The sequence below is a fragment of the Furipterus horrens genome, unplaced genomic scaffold, assembly GCF_987537825.1.
Source record: "Furipterus horrens unplaced genomic scaffold, mFurHor1.1.pri manual_scaffold_1, whole genome shotgun sequence".
NCBI lineage: Eukaryota > Metazoa > Chordata > Mammalia > Chiroptera > Furipteridae > Furipterus > Furipterus horrens.
The window spans coordinates 211,094,319-211,122,168 of NW_028327171.1; the positions used below are offsets into that span (position 1 = coordinate 211,094,319).

At 40.7% G+C, this 27,850-nt stretch overlaps 1 protein-coding gene across 1 annotated transcript in view; it reads right to left on the reverse strand.

Annotated features, from left to right (window-relative positions):
* Positions 1-26,766, reverse strand: part of SPHKAP (SPHK1 interactor, AKAP domain containing) — a 116,985-nt gene extending 90,219 nt beyond the window's left edge. The window contains exon 1 of the mRNA XM_090284902.1: positions 26,619-26,766. Within this exon, the coding sequence (XP_090141028.1) occupies positions 26,619-26,650 (32 nt within the window). The 5' untranslated portion in view covers positions 26,651-26,766. The remainder of the gene's footprint in view (positions 1-26,618) is intronic.
* Between the last annotated feature and the right edge of the window lie 1,084 nt (positions 26,767-27,850).

A 27,850-nucleotide genomic window follows, 5' to 3' on the forward strand; every position in this document is an offset into this window, starting at 1 on the left:
TCTTTTTTCCATATCTCTGTCCTATCTTGGTGGGACAGAGGGCTGTATACACAGGGCTGTATCAGTACTTTAAAAGATTTAAAATTATTTCTACATTCTTAAGACTTGATGAAGTTGAAATTGTTATCAAACCTGCTTCTTATGATTTGGCTGGAGATTTTAAATGAGATCAATTTAAACACAAAAAGCCCTCTTAATCTCCAGGATTTCTAAACATTTCCCTTCTGAAAATAAAATTTGGAATTAAAAAATAGTACTGATATCTCAAGTCTACATATTTTATTTTATTCTTTTGATGTTCACCACATAGAACATGCACAATTCATTAATATACACTTTTTGGAATATGATCTAACGATTCCTTATATAATTATCAATCCAACATATAGAATTTTCTCTTAAAAGTAGCACCAAATAAATTGGTTAAACAAGCAATGCATTTCTTATATATAACTCATGATTTAGAATCTAAATTAATTTTCATTACTTTGTAATTAGCCATAAGTCAAACAGTGCATGAATATAATCTGTTAGTATTCCCATTATTAATTACTATAATAACTTTTTAAAAATGAGTGCTAATAGTGTTATGTAACCTTATCAACTTAGGTAAAAATTGCACAGTAAAATTCAAAAAATAATCTGTCTTGTTTTAAATTTTTATATATTATTTTCTGCGTAACTGCCACATTGAGAACAAAAATGAGTTTAATTTAAATTAAAGGATATCACGATGTTACCTTTGCTTAGCTGAGAAAAGATACTGGAAGGAAGGAAGGAAGGAAGGAAGGAAGGGACTGCCTAGCTTTTCTGGGTCTGTCTCTTTATTTATAAATGAAATGTTTGGAGTAAAGTCTGTGGTGCTTCCTAGCTCAAGAAGTCACTTGCAAAATATCATGAGGGCCTGAATTTTCAGCCCAATTTTATAGGTTTCTCACAACATGGGACCCGTAGCATTTTAAGCTGCCATTTAAGTGTGTCTGTAACTTAAATGTAACTGCAGATGATCTTCTGAATGCTTTTTGGCCATAAGACAGTTTGGCTTTTACCCAACTACCAAACATGTTCCAAATCATTTACACATAAAAGATAAGACCGTAAACCAAGCTAACTTCATCTGTAATAATTTAACCCTTGAGTTAAGGAAATTATATATTATTTCTTCCAGGAGTCAGCCCAGTCCCGTGTGCAGGAGTTCAAGGAGACATGCAGAAGAGCCCACACAACATGTGTCCTGTTGCTGTCGTGCCCCTAGGCAGCCCTGACAATCTAGTGAGGAACTTGCATCCCAGGACTTCTGTCTATTTTTTTTTTTTAATAAAACTATCTCACTCTTTTTCTAAAAATTTTATTGATTTGAGAGAGAAAGACAGAAACATCAATCTGTTGATCCACTCATTGATGCATTCATTCGTTGATTCTTGTATGTGCCCTGACTGAGGGATCAAACCCACAACCTTGGCGTATGGAGATGACTCTTTAACCAACTGAGCTAGCAGTCCAGGGCCTGGACTTCTGTCTATTGTTAGAACACCTCTCATGTCTCTTTACAGGGTTAGCAATCCTGGGAATTAGGCAGGGTGAGAAGTAAGGTTGAGACAGACCTGATATTGTATAAAACGGAGTACAAACAGAGCTTCAGCAATCTCTGATCACTCTAGAGGGGAATCGCATTTAACTAGGGTAGAATTGGGTAGGTCCAAAATCAGGGTGTAATGGGAACAAAGAGAAGAGGAAAAGATCACCCATGAGAATTTCTTCTTTCTCCACAAAACATGTTGTATATGACTTCAAGTAGACAAGGAGTGCTATAGGAATTGTTACACACCAAAAAGTTTAAGAACTTCTGACCTAGTCAGGTGCTAGGCAGAAAGAGCAAGTCTACCCACATATATCTTGGTATGAAAGCCCTTCTGCCTCTAAGATGATTGTAAGATTATAGTTAGAAATGAAGGTGAGGAAGGAAATTTGAAAATCTTGCTTGCCTTCAGGACTTACTCCATTTCCCCTAATGCTAAGTCTGCATAGCATGCATAAAATAATTTTTAAAATATACATTTGTTTATTGTGTGAATTAAATGAGGCAGTAGAGTCACAGAGTGAGACTCACGTCAAGGCATTACTCGGTAACAAGTGCAATTCAACTCCACTGCACCAATATCCAAAGCGAAAGCATCTTCTAGTCTCCAGACACACATTAGAAATGAATTCAATGATGCCTACTATCCAAAACTATATGTAGAGAGTCTTATCTTTTACACCATGTGACATAGGTGTGAATGTCCAGCAGGTGACTTTACAACACAGCCCAATCTGCTCTTATGCCTTTGGGATGGAGATGGAATTTTCAGAGTATTTGCAAAGATGCTGTCCTTGGTCTCTATCAAAGCAGAACATCGGCTGCTACAGGATGAGGCAAAGATGGCAGCAAAATGAAACTTGTGCATTCTTTAACATGAGTTCAAATTGACATTAAAATGAGGAAGAAGCAAAAAGGACCCATGGACATGGGCAACAGGGCGGCGATTGACTGTGGGAATGGGGGTGGGGTGGGCGGGGCAGGGGAGAGCAATGGGGAAAAATTGGGACGACAGTAGTTGAACCACAATAAAAAGCAACAGCTGTCAAGACACTGTTACAGAAACAGGGGAGTCCAAAAATCCCCAGAGCTTGCAGCTGGGGGATGGGGAGAAGGAAGCAGCTTTTCAAATGCTTACACATGCCTGAGGCTGGTGGCTACTGTCTTTCTTATGCAAAATGGCTTTAATGCATCCAAAGCCTCAGGCAGATGGGAGGAGTCTTGAACCAGGGGACGGTATGGAAAGCACACAGAGCCTACGTAAGGGTCTGTGAATGGTCAGAACTGTTTGCAACGCCCACTGCGTCAGAGGACGCAGTCAGGGATATATAAGCAGCTGCAGACATTTTAGCGGAGACTCTCTCTGGCTCTCGCTCGTGCTCTCACTCTGGGACTCTCGCTCTCTGACTCGGGTTCTCACTCGCGCTCTGGCTCTGGCGCTCTGACTCTCTCTCTCTGGCGCACTCGCGCGCTCGCTCTCGCTCTCTCGCTCTCTCGTGTGCTCCCTCCACGTGGCTTGGTGAAGTGGTCTCCAGGCTGCTTTAAGAGGCTCTCGCCATGCAGTTTTGAGAAGGAGAGAAGATCCACGCAGTTTGCAGGAAGAAGGCAGTTTGCAAGGAGGCTGAGAATCCAGGTGGTTCTGCACTGAGAGCTGGAGGGCACCACAGCACAGAAAGGACCTCCCCAATCAGATTGAATGATTGGCAGCTGCTGGTAAAGCTGAACTGTGTTTGGAAAGTAGGGAAACAGTTTCTCTGACTTTCCTAAAACTAGCCTGGTTTGGAAGGAGGGGAGGCAAGGATATGTGTTTGTGGGTATTTTAAAGAGCATAAGACTTAACAACAGAAATCCGCAAATAACTAAATCTATATAACTGTTAAATAAACAATTCTTTTTCTTTTCGCTAAACTCTGGTATTGAGAGTTGTAATTTTGGCGGTGGGCAATTGGGCCCCTAACTAAGGAGCCCGTGGGTTTGTTTTCAACTGGAGTAGCCCAGGGGTTCTGTAACAACACCACACGGCCTCATAACTTGCTCCTAATGAGTAAGGCTGCAGGTTCTTCCCTGGGATATTTTCCTCTGATTTTGACAAGTGACAATATTTATGAAGCACATCCTTTCAAATCCATTCCATGCTTGAAACTGCTAAATGGGTTTCAACGAGGAAGGAGATCAGGTGGAGAAAAAGATACAAAAGCAGAATATGAAGTAGTGACTTTTAGAACCACTATGGGAAGAGAAGCAGGCTCCATTAACAGAAAATGTCATTTCTGAGTAAGCGCCGAGTTGTTACGGTGCTGTAATTATTAATGATCCACACATGGTGAATAAGTAGGTCACCAACAGGAGTGGCAACGGCTTAGGGGACATTTGGCTATTTCCCCAGAAAGAAGTGTCCGATGCCTGGAAATTGAGTTCTCTGTTGTACTCAAAGTTTGGTCTGTGAACGAGGAGCATTGATATTGCCTGGGCGCTTGTTAGCCACCGCAGTTCAGCCCCTCCCTAGTACTACTGAGTCAGTACCTGCATTTTGACATTAAACTCAGCTAACACATACACCCATTAAAGCTTAAGAAGCACTTATCTGGCATTTTCATTTGCCTTTGGGTCTTTGCACACGCTGTTCCTTCTTTTAGGAACACCCTTCCTGGTCCTCCTCCTTCCTCTTCGATAATCCCTGCTTTACCCACTGGTTTAGCCCTGGCTGGTTTAGCTCAGTGGATTGAGCGTTGGCCTGCGAGCTAAGTGTCGCTGGTTCGATCTTCCAGTCAGGGCACATCAGAGAAGGAAAACTCTGATTCCAAAAAACCTCCGCTGCCTTGCGGCATACCTCTTCAGGGGAAAGGCTAAGGGAGTAAACCCCGACAGAAAATCCGGAGCCGGAGTCCCTAAGGCGGTTTGACGTTGTAGTCAACACCGGCAACTCCTGCGGCGCACCTGAACCCAAGCTGTATTGACTCCGTCTTTCCCTTGGACCCTTCAGCTGCGAAGAGAGGGGGGGTCTGCTGCATGGGCAACAGCAGACCCTCCATATTACCCTGCCCAGGCTCTGTAGCTTCAGCGTCATCACAAGATGTCGATTCAACACGGGAGGAGACAGATACCATGTCACTCCCGAGTCGGACTGCACAGCCATTCTCGGCGGTGCAGAGACTCTTGAGAAGCTACACCATCGTCTCTCGAGACGGACGGCTGCCGACGACGACGACGACGACGACGACCCACTGGTATTACCTCTTCTACCTCTCTCTTCCCCTGGCTGGTTTGGCTCAGTGGATTAAGCGTTGGCCTGCGAGCTAAGTGTCGCTGGTTTGATCTTCCAGTCAGGGCACATCAGAGAAGGAAAACTCTGACTCCAAAAAAACCTCCGCTGCCTTGCGGCATACCTCTTCAGGGGAAAGGCTAAAGGAGTAAACCCCGACAGAAAATCCGGAGCCGGAGTCCCTAAGGCGGTTTGACGTTGTAGTCAACACCGGCAACTCCTGCGGCGCACCTGAAGCCAAGCTGTATTGACTCCGTCTTTCCCTTGGATCCTTCAGCTGCGAAGAGATGGGGGGTCTGCTGCATGGGCAACAGCAGACCCTCCATATCACCCTGCCCAGGCTCTGTAGCTTCAGCTTCACTGGAGAGGACACTCCAGCGTCATCGCAAGATGTCGATTCAACACGGGAGGAGACAGATACCGTGTCACTCCCGAGTCGGACTGCACAGCCATTCTCGGTGGTGCAGACAGACTCTTAAGAAGCTACACCATCGTCTCTCGAGACGGACGGCTGCCGACGACGACTGAAAAAAGGGGGACCCTCTAGGACCTAGAACAGTGCTAGGTAGTGATGGGTAATCAATTAGTATTTATTAGTGTTGTTTGTTCTTATTTTTCTAAGTATCCTGGTTGACCTTAAATGACTATGCACAAAACGGTGCTTGAGTTCAATGCTAATTTTCTGCAGTGGTGACAGATGGTGGGATCAACTGCATTGGAGGAGATAATTTAAAGAATTTCCCTGGATAGTTCTAATGAGAAGGGATCCTGCTGCTATTGCTTGTTACTAACTTGCCAAGTAATCACAGTGTAAAGTTTAAGAATTTTAACAGATCCTTAAAGATAAGATTTGCTCTTATCTTCTTCCTTACTTAAAGAATGCTTTTAGTAAAATGTAGTAATTACCAGTGGTTTGATTGTCTTGGTTCTGTTAAGGATATCTATTCTTGAGCTTTCTTCTAACCCTTTAATCTCAATGCTGGAAAAAACAAAGACATCAGAAGAGATCTTGAGCAAGAAATTGAGTTGTTCTGGTTAAAATTAATTTAATGAATTTAGAGGATTTTAAAATATGGCTTCTCATGGGTCAAAATAAGTTTGCTAAGATGGATGTTCTCATTTTACCCTCAGCCAAAAACATTGAATTGTTACATGAAGCTCATGGGTTTGGATCAGTCTTTCAAACACTGAATTGTTTTTAAAAGGTCATGTGAGGTGTTAGTTTCTTTTACATTCATATTCTGACCAATCTGTTGACTAAGACTCCCTCCTTGACCAAATTTTAGTTGGTCTACTCTGAACTTTCTTTTTAACTAGATTTTAAGCTGCTAAGTTCGTTTAGCAAGAATCTACCCACCTCTGATATCGGATCAACTTCTTCATCCCTTAACCTTGGTATCTTAAGTCCTGGGTCAGCCTTTGTGAGAATCCTCTTAGACCATTTTAGCAGGAATCCCTCTATCCTTGCTCTTTTCTCTTAGAAATTTTCATCCACTAATCCCTTCACTCTGACCACTGGCCATCAGTCCCCATTGCTCCCTGTTGTATTTGGAGTAAAACTTAGTTCTACATACACCAACACCTCTCTCCCCTACTGCAGTAGCTCAAGTAAAATCTGTCTTGCATTTTAAAAAGTTCCTGGTGCAAAAATTTTCTTTTACACTGTGTACTCTTCTGTTCCTTTTCTAGTTTTATCTCCTAGGTAAGAATTAGGAAAATTACTCTTTTTTTTTTTTTTTACTTTTAGGTTGGAGACATCAGATTGTGATTTTTTCATTATGTCATCCATGCATATTAAATATGTCACCAGCTCATCAGTGGCTGAAAGGTCTATAAAATCCTCATTCATTCTGTAGGATTTTAGTAAACTTTTCACAAGAAACAACTACTCAGACCTTGAAACTATTTAGAAACCATTGTTATGTGCATTGTTTCACTGTTTAAAAGTGGCTGACTAGTTGTAGAACGGCAGCTTTCAGACTCTTCAATCTCCTGTACAAGGACAGCAACAATAATATTATAAAGAGGCCAACTTTTCATTGTTCCAAATAAGGACATTTAAAAAAATCCTTTGCTACCTCTGTTCTCACCATAATTCTTCAGAGAAAGGACATTGTAACAGCACACACATCAGACGCTCTGCTTTCCAGACCTACAGAGGTGATGGCAAGCAATGCTCTCACGCATTTAGTCATTGCTATAGGGTTTATTGTCCTCAGACCTTTAAATGTTGTTTCACATCTTGGTCTTCACCAAGATCCCCTAAAATAATTTTTAAACTAAAACTCCTTGTTTAGACCAGAGGATCCAGTAAGAGAACATGATAGCTTAGTTTTTTCCCCTTCTTCTTCATCAGGGCAATGGGCAAATATTAAACACTTAAGCCCTACAAATGGTGTAGGTGCAAAGATATTATTTTAGTGTAAGGGGAAAATGTACACATTACTGTTGCTAATTTAGTGTAGCAGAAATGTATATTTATATGTGACGATCATTGCATGCTTACTGTTGAATAATTAGTCCCGAAGGTGCTTTAGTTATTATTTTTTTTAAGTTTTAGGTGTCTGTTTGTTTGGATGGCCAAAACTCATTGTATCACTGCATTCGGCTGCATCTCAACTTTAGTTCAGAGTATGTTACAGTAGGTTTCTCCGCTTCTCTATTTTTGTTCTTTCACCAAAGCGCCTGGCAAGTGCTTCCCTCTGTTACAGAGTCTTCTTTATATGACTTCTAACAAAAACGAGTATCACTGAAAGCACAGCAGGTGTCTAGCACTATATAAAGTATTTTAGGCAGTCATTTAACTATACCCTTTTTATAGATGAGCAGTCAAGGATTAGAGGTTAATACAGAATCCAAGGCTATCATACCGGCAGGTGACAGAACTGAGATTTGACCTGCTTCTCTTAATGCTGCGCTATGTTATTTCCCACTGTAGCCTTTACCATTTCTTCTAGTCCTTTTCTGTTATGACCATGACATCTAAGTGAGTCCTAGTGGAGACAAACCCGATGCTTACCATTTGAAAAACCTAGGTTCGGGTTTCCACTCTACCGTGTACTAGCTGGATAAAATTAAACACATTGCTTAAATTTCCCTAATCCTTAGTTTCCTCCTTTGTAAAATGCAGATTATAATAGAAACTTCATCATGGAATTCTTCTGGTGGTTAAATGGGGTTATCCTTGTAAGCCAGTAGCATAGTGATGGCTTAGGAGAAGCACTCAATATTAAGAAATATTACCACGTTAAGCCTTATATATTTATTTACTCTTAAGAGTGTCCCTGTTAGATTTTCAGCACATTTTGATACTAAATTTAACATAATAATGCAAACCTTTTGAACAAATCATTGTTATAGTGACATTTCTATTATCTGCTCTCAGACTTTGGTTTCTAAAATAAATACAGTAAAAATGTCCATGCTTATGTAGACTCGGTTATTTTCATGAGTTTATAAAACAAAAAAATAACTAAGTCATTTTTAAATCCAGGAAAAGACAGAATTCATTCAGTCTAAAACCGTATAAAGATGCGGCCCATTCGGGCACACAGTTTCATATTCCTCACCATGGGAAGATATCCAGGTAATTGAAGCAAAGCCCTGAAGCTTACAGAAGACCAACCTGACGTGTGAAAATCTAAACTGACAGTGTTTCAAGAGAAAAGGAGTTGTATTGCTAAAATAGTACTTAATTGGAAAACTTCGATAAATACATGAGTGATTTTTCTAAGGTATTTTATTTTATTTTTTCTCTGTGTTTCTACTTCCACCTCAGTTTATTGGCTTGGTAACCCTTTTCTTCCAGAGATACGGAGAGTTTGGCTCCCATGGAGGCTGATTCAATTACCCCAAACATCACATCAGGTAATTGAATTAAAGAAATACTACCGGAAGGGAGAACAGGAATGGGATCCTGGCTTGAACCATGCATGGTGGTCATTTACATTGAAAGCCGGTTATATGAAAATGGTATAATGAAGCAAAGGGAAGTAAAAGGAAAGATAACAAATGTAAGTATGTGAAGAATATGGACGTGTGTTCTTCTGATGTGTCTGGAGTTTGTGGTAGAGAGCCTAGATTTTAAGAATTCTTTGTTGATAAGTGAGTGAGTGTATTCTGTTGGTCTCTTAAATTAGGAAAACTTGCGTATGGTTCTGTTATCAAAATAATGTGTGATATTTTACTTGTTGCCTTGGTGAGTGGAAATTGATATGACTTTTATGAAAAACAATCTGAACATGCTTTCCAAGATTCTTATCCATGCATGTCTGTTACCTAGTAATGCTCTTTGTAGGAATCTGCCCCGGAGAGCAGACACTAAAATAAAGATTTAGGTACCAAGATACTTAACTCAATATTATTAACAGAAAAAACTGAAAAGAAACTATATATTCACCAATAGTCACATCTGATGGAGTTAGAGTGCAGACATTAAGCTGGTGTCCCCTCCCCCTAAAAACTTACACGGGGAAACGCCCTAGTGGTAAGTGAACAGGGTTGAATACAAAATACTGTAATGACTGATGCAGGTAGCACCACTTTAAAATGTAAGATAGATCAGGTCATTTCTGTGCTTAAAAGCTCCCCGTAGCTCTGCATTTCATCTGAAGTAAAACCATATAGTCTGTTGCCACGGGTTACAAGGACCTATATGCTGGGACTCCAAGTCACCTCGGGAGCTTGTGTCCTCCAGGCTTCCTGCCTCCACTCTGGCCACGCTGGCCTCCTTGCTGTTCCTAAAACAGGGCAGGCGCACCGCTGTCTTAGCACTTTCCCTAGCTGTCCGCTCTGCTTGGGATGGTCTTTGTTTGAAGACCTGCGTCCCTCACTCCACCACCTGCGCTAGGTATTTCTCAAATACCCCATTTTCACAGGGCTCCTCCTGACCTTCCTATTGAGTTGCCACCCAGGCCTTCTTATTCCTGGCTTCCCAGTCCCTCCTAGCCTGCTCTGTTTTTTTTTTTTTTTTCCTTTTTTTAGCATCAGAATCACCTTCTAATGTTCTACAGGATGTATTTATTTACTACGTTTGTTATTTATTATGTGTTTACTCCTTGCCTAACTAAAAATTTCTGTCTGTTTTTTATTCTGAATTCTGTATTAATGGTTTAGAATTGTTTAAACTAGAAGAGGGCAGCAGGACCCTGAAGGGTAAAATTTGACTATAAAAATAGGTAAGGTGCACAGCAGAGTTTGCATTTTGGGGGAAGTCATTCTATAAGCCAGAAAGCCTTCAAAATCAGGGTCAGAATCTGAGGTTTGGGTACCCAGGGGGCTCATCGGATGCTGAAGTATAAAAGGAGGCCCTGGTCATGACTTGGCACGCCACACCCCACAACGAACCTGGATTCCTGGGACTGGTTCCTGGCATGCAACGCAGCAGAGAGGCAGGTAGGTGAGTTTGGTTCAGTTACCCACATGGCTGATGGAGTGGGCCACACCCACAATGAAGGAGTTATCATCACCAGCAGATGTGGAGAGGAGGCAGAAGAAGCGGAGAGGACAGGGGCGGGGAAAAAAAGAAACAGAAGTTTTAGTATTATGCAAAGAGAAAGACACTAAATGGAAGCTTGATGATAAGGTTGTAACAATTAAAAAGAATCAGAGAAGGGTTCAAATATTACACGCATGGCTTCAGATAGCATTTCTCATGGCTAATACGCTGGATTTTTGTCTTAGATCGAACGTCACATCTTTGATGCATAAAAAGGTAATTTACATCTTGTAGGTAAGGACTTTAGAGTCTTCCAATCTGGTTAACGGGTATCAACAGATAAAAAGCACACTTTGCACTTCTCGAGTTTAATATTGTTAATATTAAAATTAATTTTAGGAGATCAGGACTACAGATTTTTGTGGACATTTATTCCAGTTTCTCTGAATGCCGCACAGTCAGTTTCTATCCGATGCTTACCTTAGCATGCTCTAGCCCTTTTTCAGCGTAAGTCAAAGGCACATTACCTCAAAGCAATTCCAATGGCTATAAAGTCACTATAACTTTGAAAAATAAACAATAATACCAATAACTATAGTGCAAAGTAAGTAAGAAGTCAGGTTTTAGGATAAGATGCAAAAAATGGAACAAAGAATCAAACATCTACTTCCTCTTCTCACAGGTTCACTCAACTAAAAAAATGTAAGTAAACGAATAAAGTAAAAACAGACAAAATGCAGCTCATCACACTAAATCCTAATTATTATGCTTAAAGGCATTGATTTTGCCAAAGAAAAATACATCCACATTTTTCTACTTCTTGAAAAAAAATGTACATGAGCCCAATCAATGTTTTACACAAAGACTATTAGGGAGATTTTGTAGAATTCCTCTAAGCTTTTATATTTGAGGGGGAAATTTTAATGAAAGTAATAGTTTTAATTTGGGCAGCATTTCAGAAATAGGGATACCTGATATGACTGGCTAAATTATATCTTTGCAAAATTTACCGATAAATTATTTTTAAGTCAATTATCCCTTTACAAGGGTTATTTTTTAGCCTATCTGAAATTTTTTTTTTCAAAATAATATAGCAGCATTTCTTCTTTTTGTGCATGTTTTATTCTTAACCACGAGTTCCTTTCCAAGGTACTATTAGGAATTATCAAAATATTCAACTGTATTTACTATCCAAATTAATTTCAATTATTGAGGTTTCTATTTATTTGATTTTAGAAGATAAAACCAAGGCCTAGAGCTGCAGTAGGATATCTGTTGAAAGGTTAAGGATTAATACTCTTTTCACTCATTCAGCAGGAGCTATTTCTGAGTTAAAATTGGATAGAGTAAGAAACCTTTGCTTTCTAAAGGTAGATGATAAGATAAAAGCAATCAGAACACAAATTATTAAATATTTATAATCTATATGCAATTATTATTAATGAGAACATAAGAATTATGCCACAATATAAATTATAGCAACCAAGAAGGTTGCACACTAAAAATATCATAAAATAAATATGAATGAATATTATATATATGATGTTATAATTCCATAGATTCCCAAATAGCCAAGATTCAAGAGACCGTGACTTGTTCTTGGAAATCACATTACATCCTTTCTAGCGGAAGCAGAGCACGAACTTGACTGAGACTGAGCCAATGAATGTGTTTCACCATTATAAGGACAATAAAACTGTCGGCACAGCAGGTTTATGCTGCTGCCTCATTAGAGGCCACTGAGAAAAGGGAAGTGAGAGCTGGCAGTGAGCACATCCATCAAGAGAGATTATTACATCCAGGGTGCTTAGTGCCTCCAACAGTTATTTTCTTACTTCTCAAGTGTCCAAGAGTGCTGTAAGCAATTCTGACAGAAATCCTATCACTTTAGTATTTATTACAAATTATCGTTGCAAACAGGCAATAGAACTTCTGTGTGGAATAGGCAAAGAGAGGAAGGCAAAGCCTCGAAGTTTAGGAGCCATTAACCGTAGCTCAGGGAGAAAACTCAGCAGGAATCAGTTTAATAGCCTGTTTTTGGGCAGTGCGGAACTGAATATGTCCTATATAGAAGATCATCATAGTTAGCAATGGCATCCCTGGTGACAGATTGAAGTTAAAGTATGCCTGTTAAGAGAACAAGACACTTTACCCACCTCAAGACCCACTTGGAGATGATTACTACCTTTTGTACAGACTTTCATGGCGTCTGCGTTATGATTTTCCAAAGAAGCTGACATGTGCATCTTGGATATAGGTATTGCACATCCCGATTGTGAGGGGGTTTACAGAGAGAAGTCCCAAAGAAGCTTTATTTATGTCAGTAGTCCTGATGTGTCCTGGGTGAATGCCTCAATTCTTCTCCACTGTAGGGAAAATGAAACTTATCCCTCCAACCAAGATTGTATGTGCAAGAGCTGACATCAATTAATCATCATACTTATATGCACCAGACCTCCTGGTCACGGATTCAGATTTACCTCTGAGCTTCTAAGTTTCTAAGGCAGGAAATTCTACACCACACAAGTATTTCATTTCTCCCGAAATGCTCAATCGAAATGGTTTCTTTCTAACAATGTGTTAGCAATTTCATCAGCCATTTTGTAAGCAGAAACAGCAGAAAGGACATAATTCTTTCTAAGCAATCCTAAACTAGGTAGGAATCTAGGAGTACATTTCTTTTTTCATTCTTAAAAAAAAAAAAGCTACTGAGCACCAACTACTGTGTGAAGTGCTCAAGATATTGCAATGAACAAACCAGATAAAATCTACACCTTCATCAAGTTCATGCTGTTTGGGAGGAGACTAAAAAAGCAACGTACATGAAGTAAAACATACAAGAGATTAAGGAAAACAACATTTAAGTGTTATTCTGGTAAAGTAAAAATTTTCACATAAGTTGCCTAGTTTTGTTTTTTTTTCCTGCACAAAAAGAATGAGACTCAGGTCAGGAAAAGTTAATATACAAAGGGTTAAATAATTTCACCGAAGTCTCATGGTACATCAAAGAATATGATCTTAAACCCAAGTTTTCCAATTCCCACACCTTAGGATTGTTTTTCATTACAGAAGACTGTCTATAGAGCACCCAAAGTAAATGAAATGTTCTCAAAGACTTGTGTCTTGAATATCATGGGGAAAAATTTCCAAAAGATCTCAGAGATTAAATATTTATATGAATACTTCAGGGATCTCCACTCACAGTCTCAGAAAGAACAGAACTTGATGAGAATAGAATGAAGCAGCTGGATAATCAACAATGAAACACCTGTCATTCTCTTCTTCTACTGGTTTTTAATAGAAATTACTTTCTGAGGAATTCTGAGTCTATTTACCTCATTGCAGGTGCTTTTATTACTTTGGATGACTCATATCGGGGTAAAGGAAGTATTATTTTGGGGAAAAGGCAGTAGAAGAAAGCTAGGGTGCAGTATATGTACCTAAGGGCAAGGCTGGCCTACAGAGACCCCTGGAATTTGGGTAAGTTGAACTCTTCCCAATTTCTAGGGAAGCCTTCATTGGAGAGCCTTGAAAAGAAACAGTTAAGGTGAAATATTTTCACAGACTATTTAGATGGCCACACAAGAGCAGTAGTTGTTTTCTTTATGTTGCATAACTATGATTCTTGAAAGAAAAGGAAGGTCAGCCCGAGAAAGCAGAAACCAGGTTTTAAATAGTGCTGCTTCTTATTAGCCATAGTTATTAGCCAGTAGCAAAACGGACAAGACTGATGGGGAAATGCCAGGGGCACAGCAGCATGCTCATTTTAGTGAAGCTAATTATGACAGATGCTCTTGAAAAGGTCAGGAAGTGTACAGCAGATTGGGTACCACACTCACAGATTTGTGTCTCCCACGACTGTGGGCTAAAAGTGAGGCAATGGGGAGAATCCAGCGATTATCAAGTGAATTTAATCAGTGCCCATGTTCATTGTGGATCATTTGGACAATTTTCTATTTCTTGTGTAAATTATCCACTAATTTCATTCTTCACCTCCTTTTCTCTTGTTCGGACCTGAGAGGGCTCTGTGAAATTAAAATATGCAGGATAATTGTGATTGGGTCTTATGTCTCTCTTTTTCACATAGTTTGCATCATTTTACCCCTTACAATGGGACCAAGAGGCCGACCACCCCCAGCTCCAGTCTTAGGGGCGGAGTGGGTGGGTGAAATAGTCAGGAGTGGGAAGAAACAAAAGCAAGCCTAAGGTATGTTGTAGGGAGTATGAAAGGTCGAAGTTCAAGAGACTGAATTCTAAATTGCCACTTTTTCAGAGTGATCATGGGGCCCACCGGAAAAGTGAGAATATCAAAAGAATAAAAATGTGGAAGGATTAGAATAGGCCGTGAGGTATGGGCAGTATGACCTATTCCTCGTATCTGGAGTTGAGAACAGCCTAACATCGCCACAAATGCCACAAAGAAGCCCTTTAGGACCCTCTGGGTTCCCTTCCCTATCTGCATGTCATATGGCCAACCTGTTGGATGTCTTTCACCACGCCCTTCTGTAGCCTGATGCTCAAGAAATCCTTTTGAAGTGTCTTTTAATGACAGCTGCCACTGTTGACTGACCTTCTTCTGGTGATCCTGTGATCTTAGCTCTCTATCTTCTTCCTACCTCTGTCTTCAAGCATTGTGATATTGCAGTTATAATTAATAAGCAACAATAACAGCTCCTATTTATGGAACATTTAAAATATGTCAGGCACTTGGCTCTTTCCTTTATATGCATTATCATAATTAGCACTTTCAGCCACCCCCAGTTTGAAGAACAATGACTTCCCACTGTTTGTTTAGAATGAAGACCCAGTGGACCCTAAGGCTTAAAATATTCTGGCTTCTATCTAAGTTTCAGGGGTCCTATGTCTCCCTGCTCTTCCTCATTTCCTGCGCCCCAGGCACACACCTGGAGCTGCCTACACACTCCCCTCCTTCCTTGCCCAGCACCTTTCTGACACTCTCTGGCTGCAAGAAACTTTTTTCTCCTGAGGCCTTTCTTCCATCTGAAGTCTGGTTTGTTGTTTTCTGTTCTCAAAGACCGCGCTCTTCTTCCTCTGGAGGACACGTGCTGATTTACTACATATTCAATGATTTTATTTGACTTGTGTCTTTCTGTCCCACCGATACTGCAGTTTCATGACAATGGGATTGGCCTTATTTCTATTTATTATTGCATACCCAGCTGATGTTAGCTGGTGTACAGTAAGGACTCAATATCTGTGCTGAATAAATAAGTGAATGAATAAATTTTATTTTTCAAAGGCTTATATTTATCTCATATTTGACCTCAGCTCTTCATAAAGGAGCTATTTTGCATGGTAGCCTTTTAAATTTTTTTCCCCACCCACTCCAGAGGCATGTGGGACCCATAACTGGGATCAGTGATTCAGTGACTATAGGGATTAGACTGAATCTAGCTCACCGAGGTCCTGGTCACTACAGACACTGTCAGAAGAGCCCTCACACAGTTTTAATCCAATTGATCTGCCTGCTGCCTTTTCGATTTTGAACAAAATTGTGGTCTTATAAAAAGGAAGAGAAAGGGATTGCCACTTTTGGAAGGTCTCCTATCTTCTTGGAACACCATTTGGTGGTTTTCATACATTCAATGCAAATTCATACTTTTGCATTAAAAACAGATGGATAATTGTGGGGTATTTTGCAAACAGAAAGACCTCTGTAATCTTAACTATGGAGGAGAATTTCCCAGAAGCTTGTTTGAGTTTGTGCAATATTCAACTGCACCTGCGTTGCTTCATTAGATAATTTGCTCATCTACCGATAATAATGTTTGTAAAAATGAAAACGATTTTCAACAGTGTCATTCCCTGGAGAAAATCTGGTAAACTTAAAAGTGATTGGAAATTGTACCTCAAAGATCAGGTGTCTTTGTTATTCATTAGCCAGTCCCTGCAGTTTCAAGACTGGATGAGAAAGCAAACGGACCTATCACTAACAATGGGTCTCCAGGGACGACCCCTCTCCTCCTGAGTGTTTATCTCTGTTCACGACTTAATACCGGTTTTGTGACTTATATTTCAATAAAATGCTAATCAATGAAAATGACAAATCTAGCAGAAGATTCAAAAAGAACAAGAAAATTGATGCTGGAGAAGTCTTGGTCACCTGTCAAACCGTTGTTAAAGGCAAGTCCACCAGAGTGCGATCGGTTCAGAGTGGAAGAAGAGAAAATGGATGAGGAAGATGACATAACAAATTCTCCACAAGAGTATTGGAAAATCAAAGGATTCAAGGGAGAGTTGGCAAAATTAATGAGGCTGTTGAGTATCTTTACAGAACTGACAGTGTTTGCGATCTTGTGGGGAAAACTGTCATATTAACAAGCAATTTTGAAGAAATAATTATGATCTTCCAATCCAATCAACATTTAGTTCATTACTTATTAGCTAGTTCATATTTAATTTTTTCAGAGAAGGAAAACTCTGATTCCAAAAAACCTCCGCTGCCTTGCGGCATACCTCTTCAGGGGAAAGGCTAAGGGAGTAAACCCCGACAGAAAATCCGGAGCCGGAGTCCCTAAGGCGGTTTGACGTTGTAGTCAACACCGGCAACTCCTGCGGCGCACCTGAAGCCAAGCTGTATTGACTCCGTCTTTCCCTTGGACCCTTCAGCTGCGAAGAGAGGGGGGGTCTGCTGCATGGGCAACAGCAGATCCTCCATATCACCCTGCCCAGGCTCTGTAGCTTCAGCTTCACTGGAGAGGACACTCCAGCGTCATCGCAAGATGTCGATTCAACACGGGAGGAGACAGATACCGTGTCACTCCCGAGTCGGACTGCACAACTATTCTCGGTGGTGCAGATAGACTCTTAAGAAGCTACACCATCGTCTCTCGAGATGGACGGCTGCCAACGATGACGATTTAATTTTTATTTTTAAATGAATTTTACATGTTTTGTTATTTTTAAGGATGAAGCCCCAAACATATTAATTTTTTTTTTTTTTTTTTACTACTTAATGACATTTAGTCTTCTTTGTGGTGAATTGCTGTGTCCTTTTCCAGGATCTAATTATCTTCACATGATAAAGATGAAATTCAAGGTTTTACACTTTCCTTTCATGTGAGAAGGAAGCTCTCCTCCATATTTTTCCCCCCACTCCCAAACATCCATATCGGTCCCATATAAACTTCAAAGTCAAACCTTGGACTACATCTTCCCCATTTCTGCCTCCTAAGGACAGGTCTCAGACCCAGTAGAAATAGCGAGGAAAAGGCCATTATTAATATTTTGCCCACAGTCCTCCTCCTCCATGAAGAATGTCTAGGATCTACAGTGGCGGAGTATAATTAAGGTGGGGATGACGGCTTCTCTGCATAACACGTTTTCCGGATCTGGAATCTCTTCTTTTGACACTTCTTTTATAGTGAGAGATTCATGCACTAAAATTGTAGCTCATTTTCTAAATGATGCGATTCTAGGGCAGTCACCACATTGTTTCCATCATTGCGAGAGATGAAGACCAGCACTTTAACAGAATGCCCACTCAGATCCCTGATGTGTTGAAAATTCCACAAGTGAAGGGTATGCACCTTTTTAATTGCTATTTTGAAACACTGTTGATTCAGTCAGGAAAAAAGTGAAAATTAAAAATATTCAGGTTATAATGAGTGCATGAGTCAGCAATGAGCACATTAGGTAGGGTTGATACTTTATATAGAAAAAATTGCTTCGCTTGGTCCTTTATTTATTTTTTAATCTGAATTTTATTTTTGGTTTGAATTATCCAGATAAATTCTTTAATTTAAACTACCCACTCAAACTGTGAGTGAATAAATCTATTCATAGGCACACTCTATCAAAATTCACTGTTCTCATTATATTCTTATTATTACAATAAAAATTATAGATTTTTTAGGACAAAAAACAATTGTGTGGTTCAACTTATATTGATGCTGAAGAATAAAAAGAGAAAATTACAAATTTTCCTTGTATCTTAGGATGTAAAATTAAATATTAAAATCTTTTTTTATTTTACCTAATACATTTTGATACCTGAGTAAAATACACTAAAATATAAAATGTACAGACTAAAAAGGGTACATTTAGGCATTAATAGTCTTGATCCAAACTGTTTATAATTTCATATGCACAAATATTTAAAATGTATGTGCAACATCATGTTTAATAAATAATCGAGAAACACACCTCATAAAACTTTAGAATTCTATTTTTTATGTGTTTATTCTAAAGTAGTTGGTTTTATTTTAATCATAGTAATATATTAATCATTTCAAGGGAACTGTTTGTAACTTTTCAGATATAATTACTCTATCATTAAAGAAAGTCTAATTAAATATGAATAGGCCATTATTTTATAGAGTTCCAATTTGCCACAGATTATTTTAATTCCCCAATGTGCAAAAAATTATTCTTTTGCATTGTTAATAAAGAAAATGATTGATTGCATGATTGATTTAAAGATAGATATTCTATCTTGTTCCACTAAGAATCTGTGACAACGAAGAGAAAAGACCTATGAAATAAAATGGTAAAATACAAGTTAAAATGCAGTGCAAAGGAACATAGAAATTATAACAAGAGGTCAGTATCATGGTTAAAAACAGTACAAGTATTCAGGTAATGAACTCCTATATGGTTGTTATGACTGAACTTTAAATTCCTTTCTAGGATTTCTAGCCATTGAAGTGATATGGAGATATGAACAATTGTACAGATAGTATATCTCTTAAGGAAAGTAAGGAAGGTGAAGGTAAAAGAAGACATGGGTGACAGACAAGTTCTACTGTACGAGAAAATTCTAAGAGCTTCTAACTGTATTTTGGAATTTTTTATTATTATTTTGAACAAATCCAATGCAGTAGTAAGTATAGGAATCAGGGATTCAGGATTTCATTCTTGGATCTATCTCTAAATATTTGTAAGGCTGAGCAGATCATTAAACTTTTCTTGACTTCAGTTTCCTTATCTGTAAAGAAGGGGGCAGGTGTTGAGCAAGGTGATTTCTACTGAAGTCCTTTGTAGTTCTAATATCCCATGTTCAGTGGGCTCCCATTTCTCCAGCACAGAGAGAAAAGAATTGGAAATTTCAAAAGACGTATTTTATAGGTAAATTTCTCACTGGGGAGATATTGTTTTAAAAAGTTAGAGACCATTTGTCAGTTATATCAAATGCTGCAGGGAATCAAATATGATCAATCTGGTGAAGTCTCAGGCTCTCTCTCAGGAGGCCTCACTCAAGTGGTCACCCAGGAAATGAAAATAGGAACTGAAATTAGCGTGTGCTGAATATCTACTTCCCAGCCTGTCTCTTTCCATCCAAAATTCCATCTGCCCCCAAGGCACTGTGGAAGGAAGGCAGGAACTCTGTCTTAGTCTATCCCAGAATCTTGAAGGGTCAGGGGGGAGTGTCTGCTCAGTATTTGCCTTCTGATGACTGATTCTTCAGTCTTCCTCCTCTCATGTTGACATGCTACCAAAATCAGTGTTTTGCCAATTACTGTGTAGTATTAGAAACATCTAAATGTGCGGTTTTGGGTTTAAGATCATTGCCTAGCTTGAAAATGCTGTGAAGTAAAAATGAAAAATCCCAAAGAGGCTTATAAATTACAGCATGTTGGACTTTGTAGAAAAGTCCTTCTAAAGTTATGTGAGTGTGTGTGTGTGTGTATGCACTATATAGAAATGTACAATATGTAATAGAATATACAAGTTAAATATAAGCTTACTATATTTCTACTAAAGAGAGAGAAATAAAAGGAAAATGAGCCTGTAGTATTAAATTTGCATGAGTTCAATGTGTGTGTGCTTCACTATTATATCCCTGACTAGCATAGCTGTATGAGGCTGTGAAATGGGAAATGTGTGAACTAAAGTCAGAATGAGTGTGATTCTGAGTTCATACTCCACGGGCCTGGGAGGAGAGCCGTATAGGCCTCAGTATTTACTATTATTAGCGGAAGCTGGCCCACAGGGTCTGCTTCCTGACTGCTTCAGCCATTGATCAGAGTGAGCGCCAGTCCTCCTTTTCTCCAACCCCACCCTCGTATCACCACATTCAGGAATATACTGTCAGTGGTGAGGAACTTTGGAAGTCCAGAGCAATGAGGGGATTCTGTGAGGCCTCTTGGAAACCTTTTATAAGCCAGTCAACAGCCCATCGAACCACCTACCGTTTCAACTCCAAAGACAACGGCCAAGGTCAGGCACTATGACCCTGCAGCTAGGTCATGCTGCCGTATCACATGACTCAAAAATTCCAGAGGATTGAAGCACAAAGGTCTATTTCTTGCCCATACCACATGTTCATCATGAATCGGCTGGTGGCTCTGCCTCAAGATCTGCTCATGCTGAAACTTGGGCTGTTGAAGCAACCGCTATGTGAAATCTGTTATTCCTCGTGGCAGAAAACAGTAGAAAGGAAGCAAATTACATATAGCCTCTTTTAAATTTCCACTTGGAACAGACGCACATCCCTTCTCATGCTTTGCCTGGGCCCAAGCAAGTCGCACGGCACATCTTCTACCGCAGAGACTGGCAAATGCAATCCCACCTCTGTTTAGGGGCACAACGGGAAATATTATACTTGGTGACGAGCCCGAATAACCATCGCTACAGACAGATGTCCCAGGAAGTAAAATCTGCAGGGAATCCTGGTCTGCTCTGACCTAGCCTTATGGTCTTGAATAAGCTTCAGGAACTAGGTGCTTGTTTCGGCTCGGCTACATGAACAAGTCACATACTGCAGTGGAGTAACAAATAGCCTTTTTGTTCTTCCCCTTTATTTAAGAAAGACGGAGGCAGAGGGGAGTGGGTTAGTGGCGGGGTGAAAGAGGTGAGGAGATTAAGCAAAGGGAAAGAGAAACAAATCTCGTAGACAGTGATATGGTGATTATCGGGGGGGGGTGGAGGTAGATAGAATCGGGTAAAGGGATAAGTGGTGATGGAAGGAGACTTGACTTGTGCTGAACACACAATATAATATACAGATGGTGTCTTATAGAATCCTATATAATTTTATTAACAAATGTCACTCCGATATGTTTAGCAAAATTTTTTAAAAGTAGAAATTGGCAGCGGCGAAACAGTCATGGAGATTAAAGGACAGCATAGGGAATATAGTAAATAATATTGTAATATGTCTGTATGGTGCCGGGTGGGTACTTGAAATTATCAGGAAGAACACTGTAATGCACATCATTATCTAACCACTAAGTGGCCGAACCAGGACCTTAATCGCTGTGCTGTATTCTTTACAGAAGAGTGAGTTTTATTATACCTTCTGGGAGCACTATGTGCTCTACCCCTGGGGGGACACTAAAAACAAACCAACCCATTCTCTAAGCAGGGCTATTTGTTTTTTTGGAAGGGTGGGACCCTTGACTAAGTGCCCTGATTTCACCTGTCTCTTTCAAGAGAAGGAGATGTTCATCTCTTTGTGTCCAGCTGAGAATCAATGCTACAAGGAAGGCTGTGACATTAGAGAGGACTGGAAGTAAAAGGGACCTAGAAGACCAGTCTATGCAAAGTATATGTCATTATGTCCAGGAGGAGACAGCGAAGCAACAGGTCAAGCAACTTGCCCTGGCAGTCACAGACATTAATTTCAGAACAGGACCAAGCTCCACGTCTCCCAATATCAAATACCTCACTCTTTCCTCTTCCCCTCCTTATAAGCCTTTGTAGCTCTAATGCCATTAAAATGAATATAGTACAAAGCCCTGGCTGCTGTGGCTCAGTGGATTGAGCGTCGGCCTGCAAGCCAAGTGTCACTGGTTCGATTCCCAGTCAGGGCACATGATTAGGTTGCACGTCAGGTCCCCAGTTTGGGGCGTGAGTGAGAGGCAACCACACAGTGATGTTTCTCTCCCTCTCTTTCTCCCTTCCCCTCTCTCTAAAAATAAACAAACAAACAAATAAATAAATAATTAAAAAAAAAGAATATAGTACAAAGGCAGCCCCTTCTAAGTAAATGAGATGAGTTTTAATAGTTCATTTACAGATTGGTTACTTGGTATCAGACACATATTTTACTAAAGGAACCATGTAGATGGAGATTAAGGTTCCCTAAAGTATCCGTAGGTAAAGTGTAGCAGCAAGGGTGGGCTTCAAGGCTTTCAATAATGTTGCTTCTATGGGAATGCCCTTCAGAGTTGCCATCTCTTCTCCAGGTACCCATTACCCTGCAGCAATGTGGGATCTCAGTGTCCCAAGCACTGGAATTGACTAATTCCCAGTTTCATTCTCTACAGGAAATAGTACCTCTTGGGCAGTGTTGCACTGAGAATTACGAATTGGGGTATATGACTACATCAGTCATGGTCTTGAGGAGGGCATGCTTTTCGGGATAGAGAATAAGCTTAAGTTTACACTCCAGACAGTATCTGATATCTGTCCTGAGCCTCAATTTGTTAGGAGTGATAGATAAATCTTTTCTGAGAGTTTTTGATAAATAAGTCACAGAAATGTAAACGTATTTTTGAATTTCTCCTTCTCTATGAATTTGAAAACAGATAACTTTTCCATAAAAATCTGTTGATGGAAGACCTTAGTCTAGTTTACAGGATTAGATTGTTTGTTCCATTAAGCAAAAACTAGTTGGTTTTCTGTAGATTTAACACTCAAAGATAAAACCTTGAGATTCTGTTGGGCTTTCACGAAATGTTGCTAGGTAAACTAAGGTTTGGTTAAAATAAACTGTCAAGAAATCTAAAGCAAAATACCAAATTTTTTCAAAAGCTCATCTTTGATGATTTTCTAATTTAAAATGCAATATAAAAACCTTATTATTGAAATAAAGTCCAGTAAGCCAAACAAAACAAAAAGAACAAAACAATACAGTATAAAGATGCAAATGATTTAGGAAATAAGAGAAGTCACCTTTCTTAAACTTCAAATTCAAGCTTAGATGTGGTCTGGGTGACAAATTATTTCTGCTTGCAAATAATGGTATTTTTCAGTATTTGTTGGCTTTAAAGAAGATCTTCCTTTTAGGCTGACCCTGTGCGTTCTAATGATATCGGTGTTTGTCCAAACTGTGCACCAGAATCTCTCTTTTCCTCATTTGAAATAACACATGCATTTTCAATCACTACAAGAAAGAAAACTCAACCTGAAGCCAGGAGACCTTTGTGGATGATCTAGCTCTGCTACGGACTAATTGTTTTCTTCATTTTATTTCCTTTGGTTTCAATGTTTTTAATCTTTAGCTGGGAAGCGGAGATGATGCTATCCACCCTAATTAACTCAGAGATGCAATGAGCAAATAATTTACTGTATGGGCTAACACTTAATGAAACGAAAATCCTTCTATACACACACTAGTTACCGTTATGAGTGAGCCTGCCTTTCGCCTTGCCAGGGATAAACCACTTTGCCCTCCAAGGTGCTAGAACAATAACACCAACTAGACAAGAGTTCTTGGGTTTTTGTCTATTTTCATTATACCTAGTTGTGTAAGCTTAGTAAGTCAAATAAACGTCTTTAAACTTTGAGATCTACAAAAAGAAACTCCCTCTTTCTTTTTCTTTGAACTGTACAACTGCTTAGAAAACAGTTGGGTTCTGGGTCTATGATGCAACTGACACGGGGACCTTTCTTTTCTCCCCACCTCAGCCTCCTTATTAGAGACACCGTCTAACTTTGATAAGCAGTTACTTTGAGAAATCTGTGGTGGAATCCACATAACTTACTTTACACTTAAAAATAAAAATATTCAAAGTAAAAACTAATTGGAGGTCTCACAGAGGTAAGGTAATAGAGTATAGTAACTCAAAAAAATCATAAATGATTCTTTAAAAAACAACAACCCATGCTTCCAAGTTTCTAATATATATAAATCACATAAAACTTTGAGATCAATCTTTGCAGAATATTGCTCAATTAAAATTTCAGTCACTGAAAAGATAAAATGCACCATGATAAATGAAAAAATTTTTAAAAATAAATTCTCAGTCATTTATATTTTTGATTCATTGAAAACTTTGAGATCTAAAACCCAGAACAAAAAATATATTCTCTAATTAACTTGATATATTACTAAATCATTGTGTTTTTTTTGATCCAATTGTTAAACAGAACAGCTAAAGTTGCTTTAAATAGTCCAGATCTAGACAACACGAATCTTGGTTGATAACAACTTGATTTTTCCTGATCATAGTCACTTTCTTGAAAAAGCTTTTATTTTCAGTCATCAAGTCTTTCAATTTCAAAATTGTGTGGACAAGTGGCATAACTAATATAATATTTCTACACAACATTTTAAAATTCTAGATCAGTTTTTGCATATCAATACCTACCACTTCCAATTACATATTATAGAAAGGTAATTATTTCTTGTATGCAATAAAATGGAGGATCAGATTAACTCACCTAGTGGAGTTAACTTAATTTTCTATACAAAAATAAATATGCTACTAAAATAGCTGAATTACTACATTGATTTGTGGAAATATAATTCATCTTGGTGAATAAACAGCAATACTCAAAAGGTTTAATTGGCTTCAGCTGATGTTCAATCTATATTAACACTTAGAGGCTACTACAAAATACAGACAGGATCATTTGGTTTGCTCTTTAAAGGGTCATTTTACAGGACCACGATAGACATAATATGGAGGAATCCCTGGCATAATGTGTTTCTAATATTTCAGAAGTTGTCCAAGCTTTTCAATAGGAATCCAATCCTGAATCAGGCACAATAGTATTGATCTGCAAAACTAGATTTAAAACAAGCAACCTCTTATCAAAAATGTCTCTATTGAATGTTGGAACCACACCGTTCATGATCTCGATTCTAATGACCTTAGGCAGTAGAACACATGGTATAGAAAGTGAGCCCCCAGTTTTCTTGACTTTCAAAATGACTCACACTTTCACCTAAAAATCAGTGCCAATCTATATGTTTTTAAGTTTGAAAGAGTCTTGCTGCGGCTTTTCCTGTCCTTTGCATGCATTAGGGCAGAATGGAAAGACTCAGTGGTAGCGTGACCTTGTTTGGTCCCAGGGTTAGAGAGTTTTCCCTGGCGGAGCCTAGAAACCGCAGCGCGCCTTTTCGGAGCGCTTTGCTACCCGGACAGCAAGGGGTGCTAACGGAAGAAATGCCTGTGCAGTTGGGAAAGCTCTGGTTTGTTACAGAATAGGAACAACTGCACGTCTCTAGATGGCAGCCTTCAACGAGTTTGGAAAGCAGTCTCCGAGCTCCTCTGCCACCCGTTTCCCGGCGCACCCCCACCGCGGCCCCTCGGCTCCTTGGTGGTGGCATCAGCTGCGTGTGTGCCCAGCTGTGGACGCCGGGGTTTGCTGCTCTCCAAGAACGGGATCTTAAAATGTTCATTCCGGCGGTGCCTGATGTTTGCTGGGGGCAGGGGGGAGGGGAAAGGATGACGAGACCATACCTCGGAGAGGTGGGGCTGCAGGGCAGGCTGGGGTGGGGGTGGGGGGCGCCCTGAGCCACTGTCACCCAGCCAGCGGTGGCACCCCTGTTCTCGGTGTGGACGCTCCGTTCCCATCATGAACAGAGCAAAAGCCACCCGCCCAGCTGGTGGAATACCAGGAGGGCTAAGACCTCAGTTTACCCCTGAGGTTTATGCGGGTAAAAATAGAAAAATCTTAGTTTCTCAAATTCGAGACGGTCCGTGTTAGAAGGAGCGCAGGACACGGGCAAAGGGAGAGAAGGCGGCAGGAGCGGCAGACACAAACCGGGGGAGTCACGTTGCTCCCACCTGGCGGGGTCTAAGGTTGCGTCCTTGACCCTCCCAGCGTGGGGACCCCAGGGCTGGGTGGAGTCAGGAGTGAGCGTGGCGAGAGCTGTTCAGGAGGACTCGCAGCGTGGCAGGGGGTGTGGGGGCAGCCGAGGCAGGTGGTACTGGGGCGCATCAAGGTCTTTTCTGCCCCGAGCTTAGAGGCCATCTCTCCACTCCACCCCATCCATCCCTTACATCGCATCGCCGCCCAGCGACCTCTGACACGCACCCTGGTCCAGGTGGACTCGAAGGCGGTAGTTTCCCCTCTGGGGAACGGGACTCCCTACAAGGCGCAAAACCTCTCCAGGCTGCGTCTGCAGACTGTCCGGCTCCTGCTTCCCGAGGCAGAGCAGCCCCCAACTCCCCTAGCCCTGCCGCTCCCGTGCGCAGGCCGCACCCAGCCCCGCGCTCCGCTGGGCGGTTACCAAGGGACTACCATCTCCCGAGCGCTCCTCGCCCAGCCAGGGACCGTCTTAATTGCAAGTACAGAGTCCTCCCTCTGCTCCAAGGGAGCCCCGCGCAGACCCAGGTGCTCCCAGGGCAAGTTCGTGAGCCACCCGGGGCGGAAAACTGAGTTTTCGGGGCACTGGGTTGCGCAAGGAGGGAAGCATGTCTTACCTCGGTACCGAGAGCAGGGAGTTGCTATCCATTGTCGATGGGCGCGTGGAGAAGAAAGGCGTAAAGTGCAAAGGACCGGAACTGCTGTGCGAGGACCCGGCTCCCAGAGTCAGGGACAGAGTCAGGGACAGACACGCACGCGAGGACAGAGGCGCGCAGACTGGGACAGCCGCTGGGCTGTCGGAGACTCGCTCCTCCCCGGCGGGGAGTGATGCGCACTGCGCGCTGCCACCGCTGGAAAGTCCCTCCCCGTCGCCCCTTATGATCTGACAAGGAGGCTTGGCCAAAGCTCTAACTCTTCTGCCCAGCTGCCGTTTTCCTTAAGGTCGGCCGCAGTCTCAGTGGCCACTAGCCCCTTCTGAGCTTTCCCTGTGGCTCCCGGTGCCCAGCAGAAGCGACTCCAACAACATTCATCTCTCTCCACCCTACATTCCTGTCCCCTCCCCTCTCTTTATCTCTGGGGTACAGCAGACTGAGCCCTAAAGTTATTCACCTCTTTCCCAGATTCATGCTCTTCTCCTGGCAATAGCCACGTCCCCAGTCCCCACTGGTCTCTCACCATTCCTTTGGCTACCTCGCCTAGGTGTGACTTTGGTTTGTCTTCTACCGGGTAACAATGTTCCTTGATCCCCCAGCTACTTTCCCTTTACTTAGACTTCACCGGTTTTGATTCACACAATTCTTCACCTAACTTATTTGGCTTCACAGTGACTTGCTCATAGAGACCTCAAAACCAATGACAGCGACAGCCTTGAGAGGCCAGCACCCAGGCCCTGGAAAGAAGGGCTGTCACAGAAATCTGACGATGCCTGCATCAGAGTCTCCCTGAGCAAAAAAATGACAGTTATTTTAGGAAGAAAGACATTGATAGTAGCAATGATTATTAAGATGATTATGCTATTGATTTTGATCCTTAAAAACAATTTTTTCATTAAGAAACTTTTTAAAGGCAAACGAACTTTGTAGAAGTCTCACACTGAAATGTGAAATATAAAACTGCAACACTTTTACTGCCAAACTTAGGAGCAGATCTTTGGTATCTAGGGCTGGGCAAAGCCTCTTGGATTTGGCAACAAAAGCACAATCTATAAAATAAAAATTGGATAAATCGAACCTCATTGAATTTACTGAATAAAAACTTTTGCTATGAGGAAGACCCCGTTAGGAGGATTCAAAGACGAGCTACACACTGGAAGAAGTTATTTGCCAGTGAGATAGCTGACAAAAGGCTA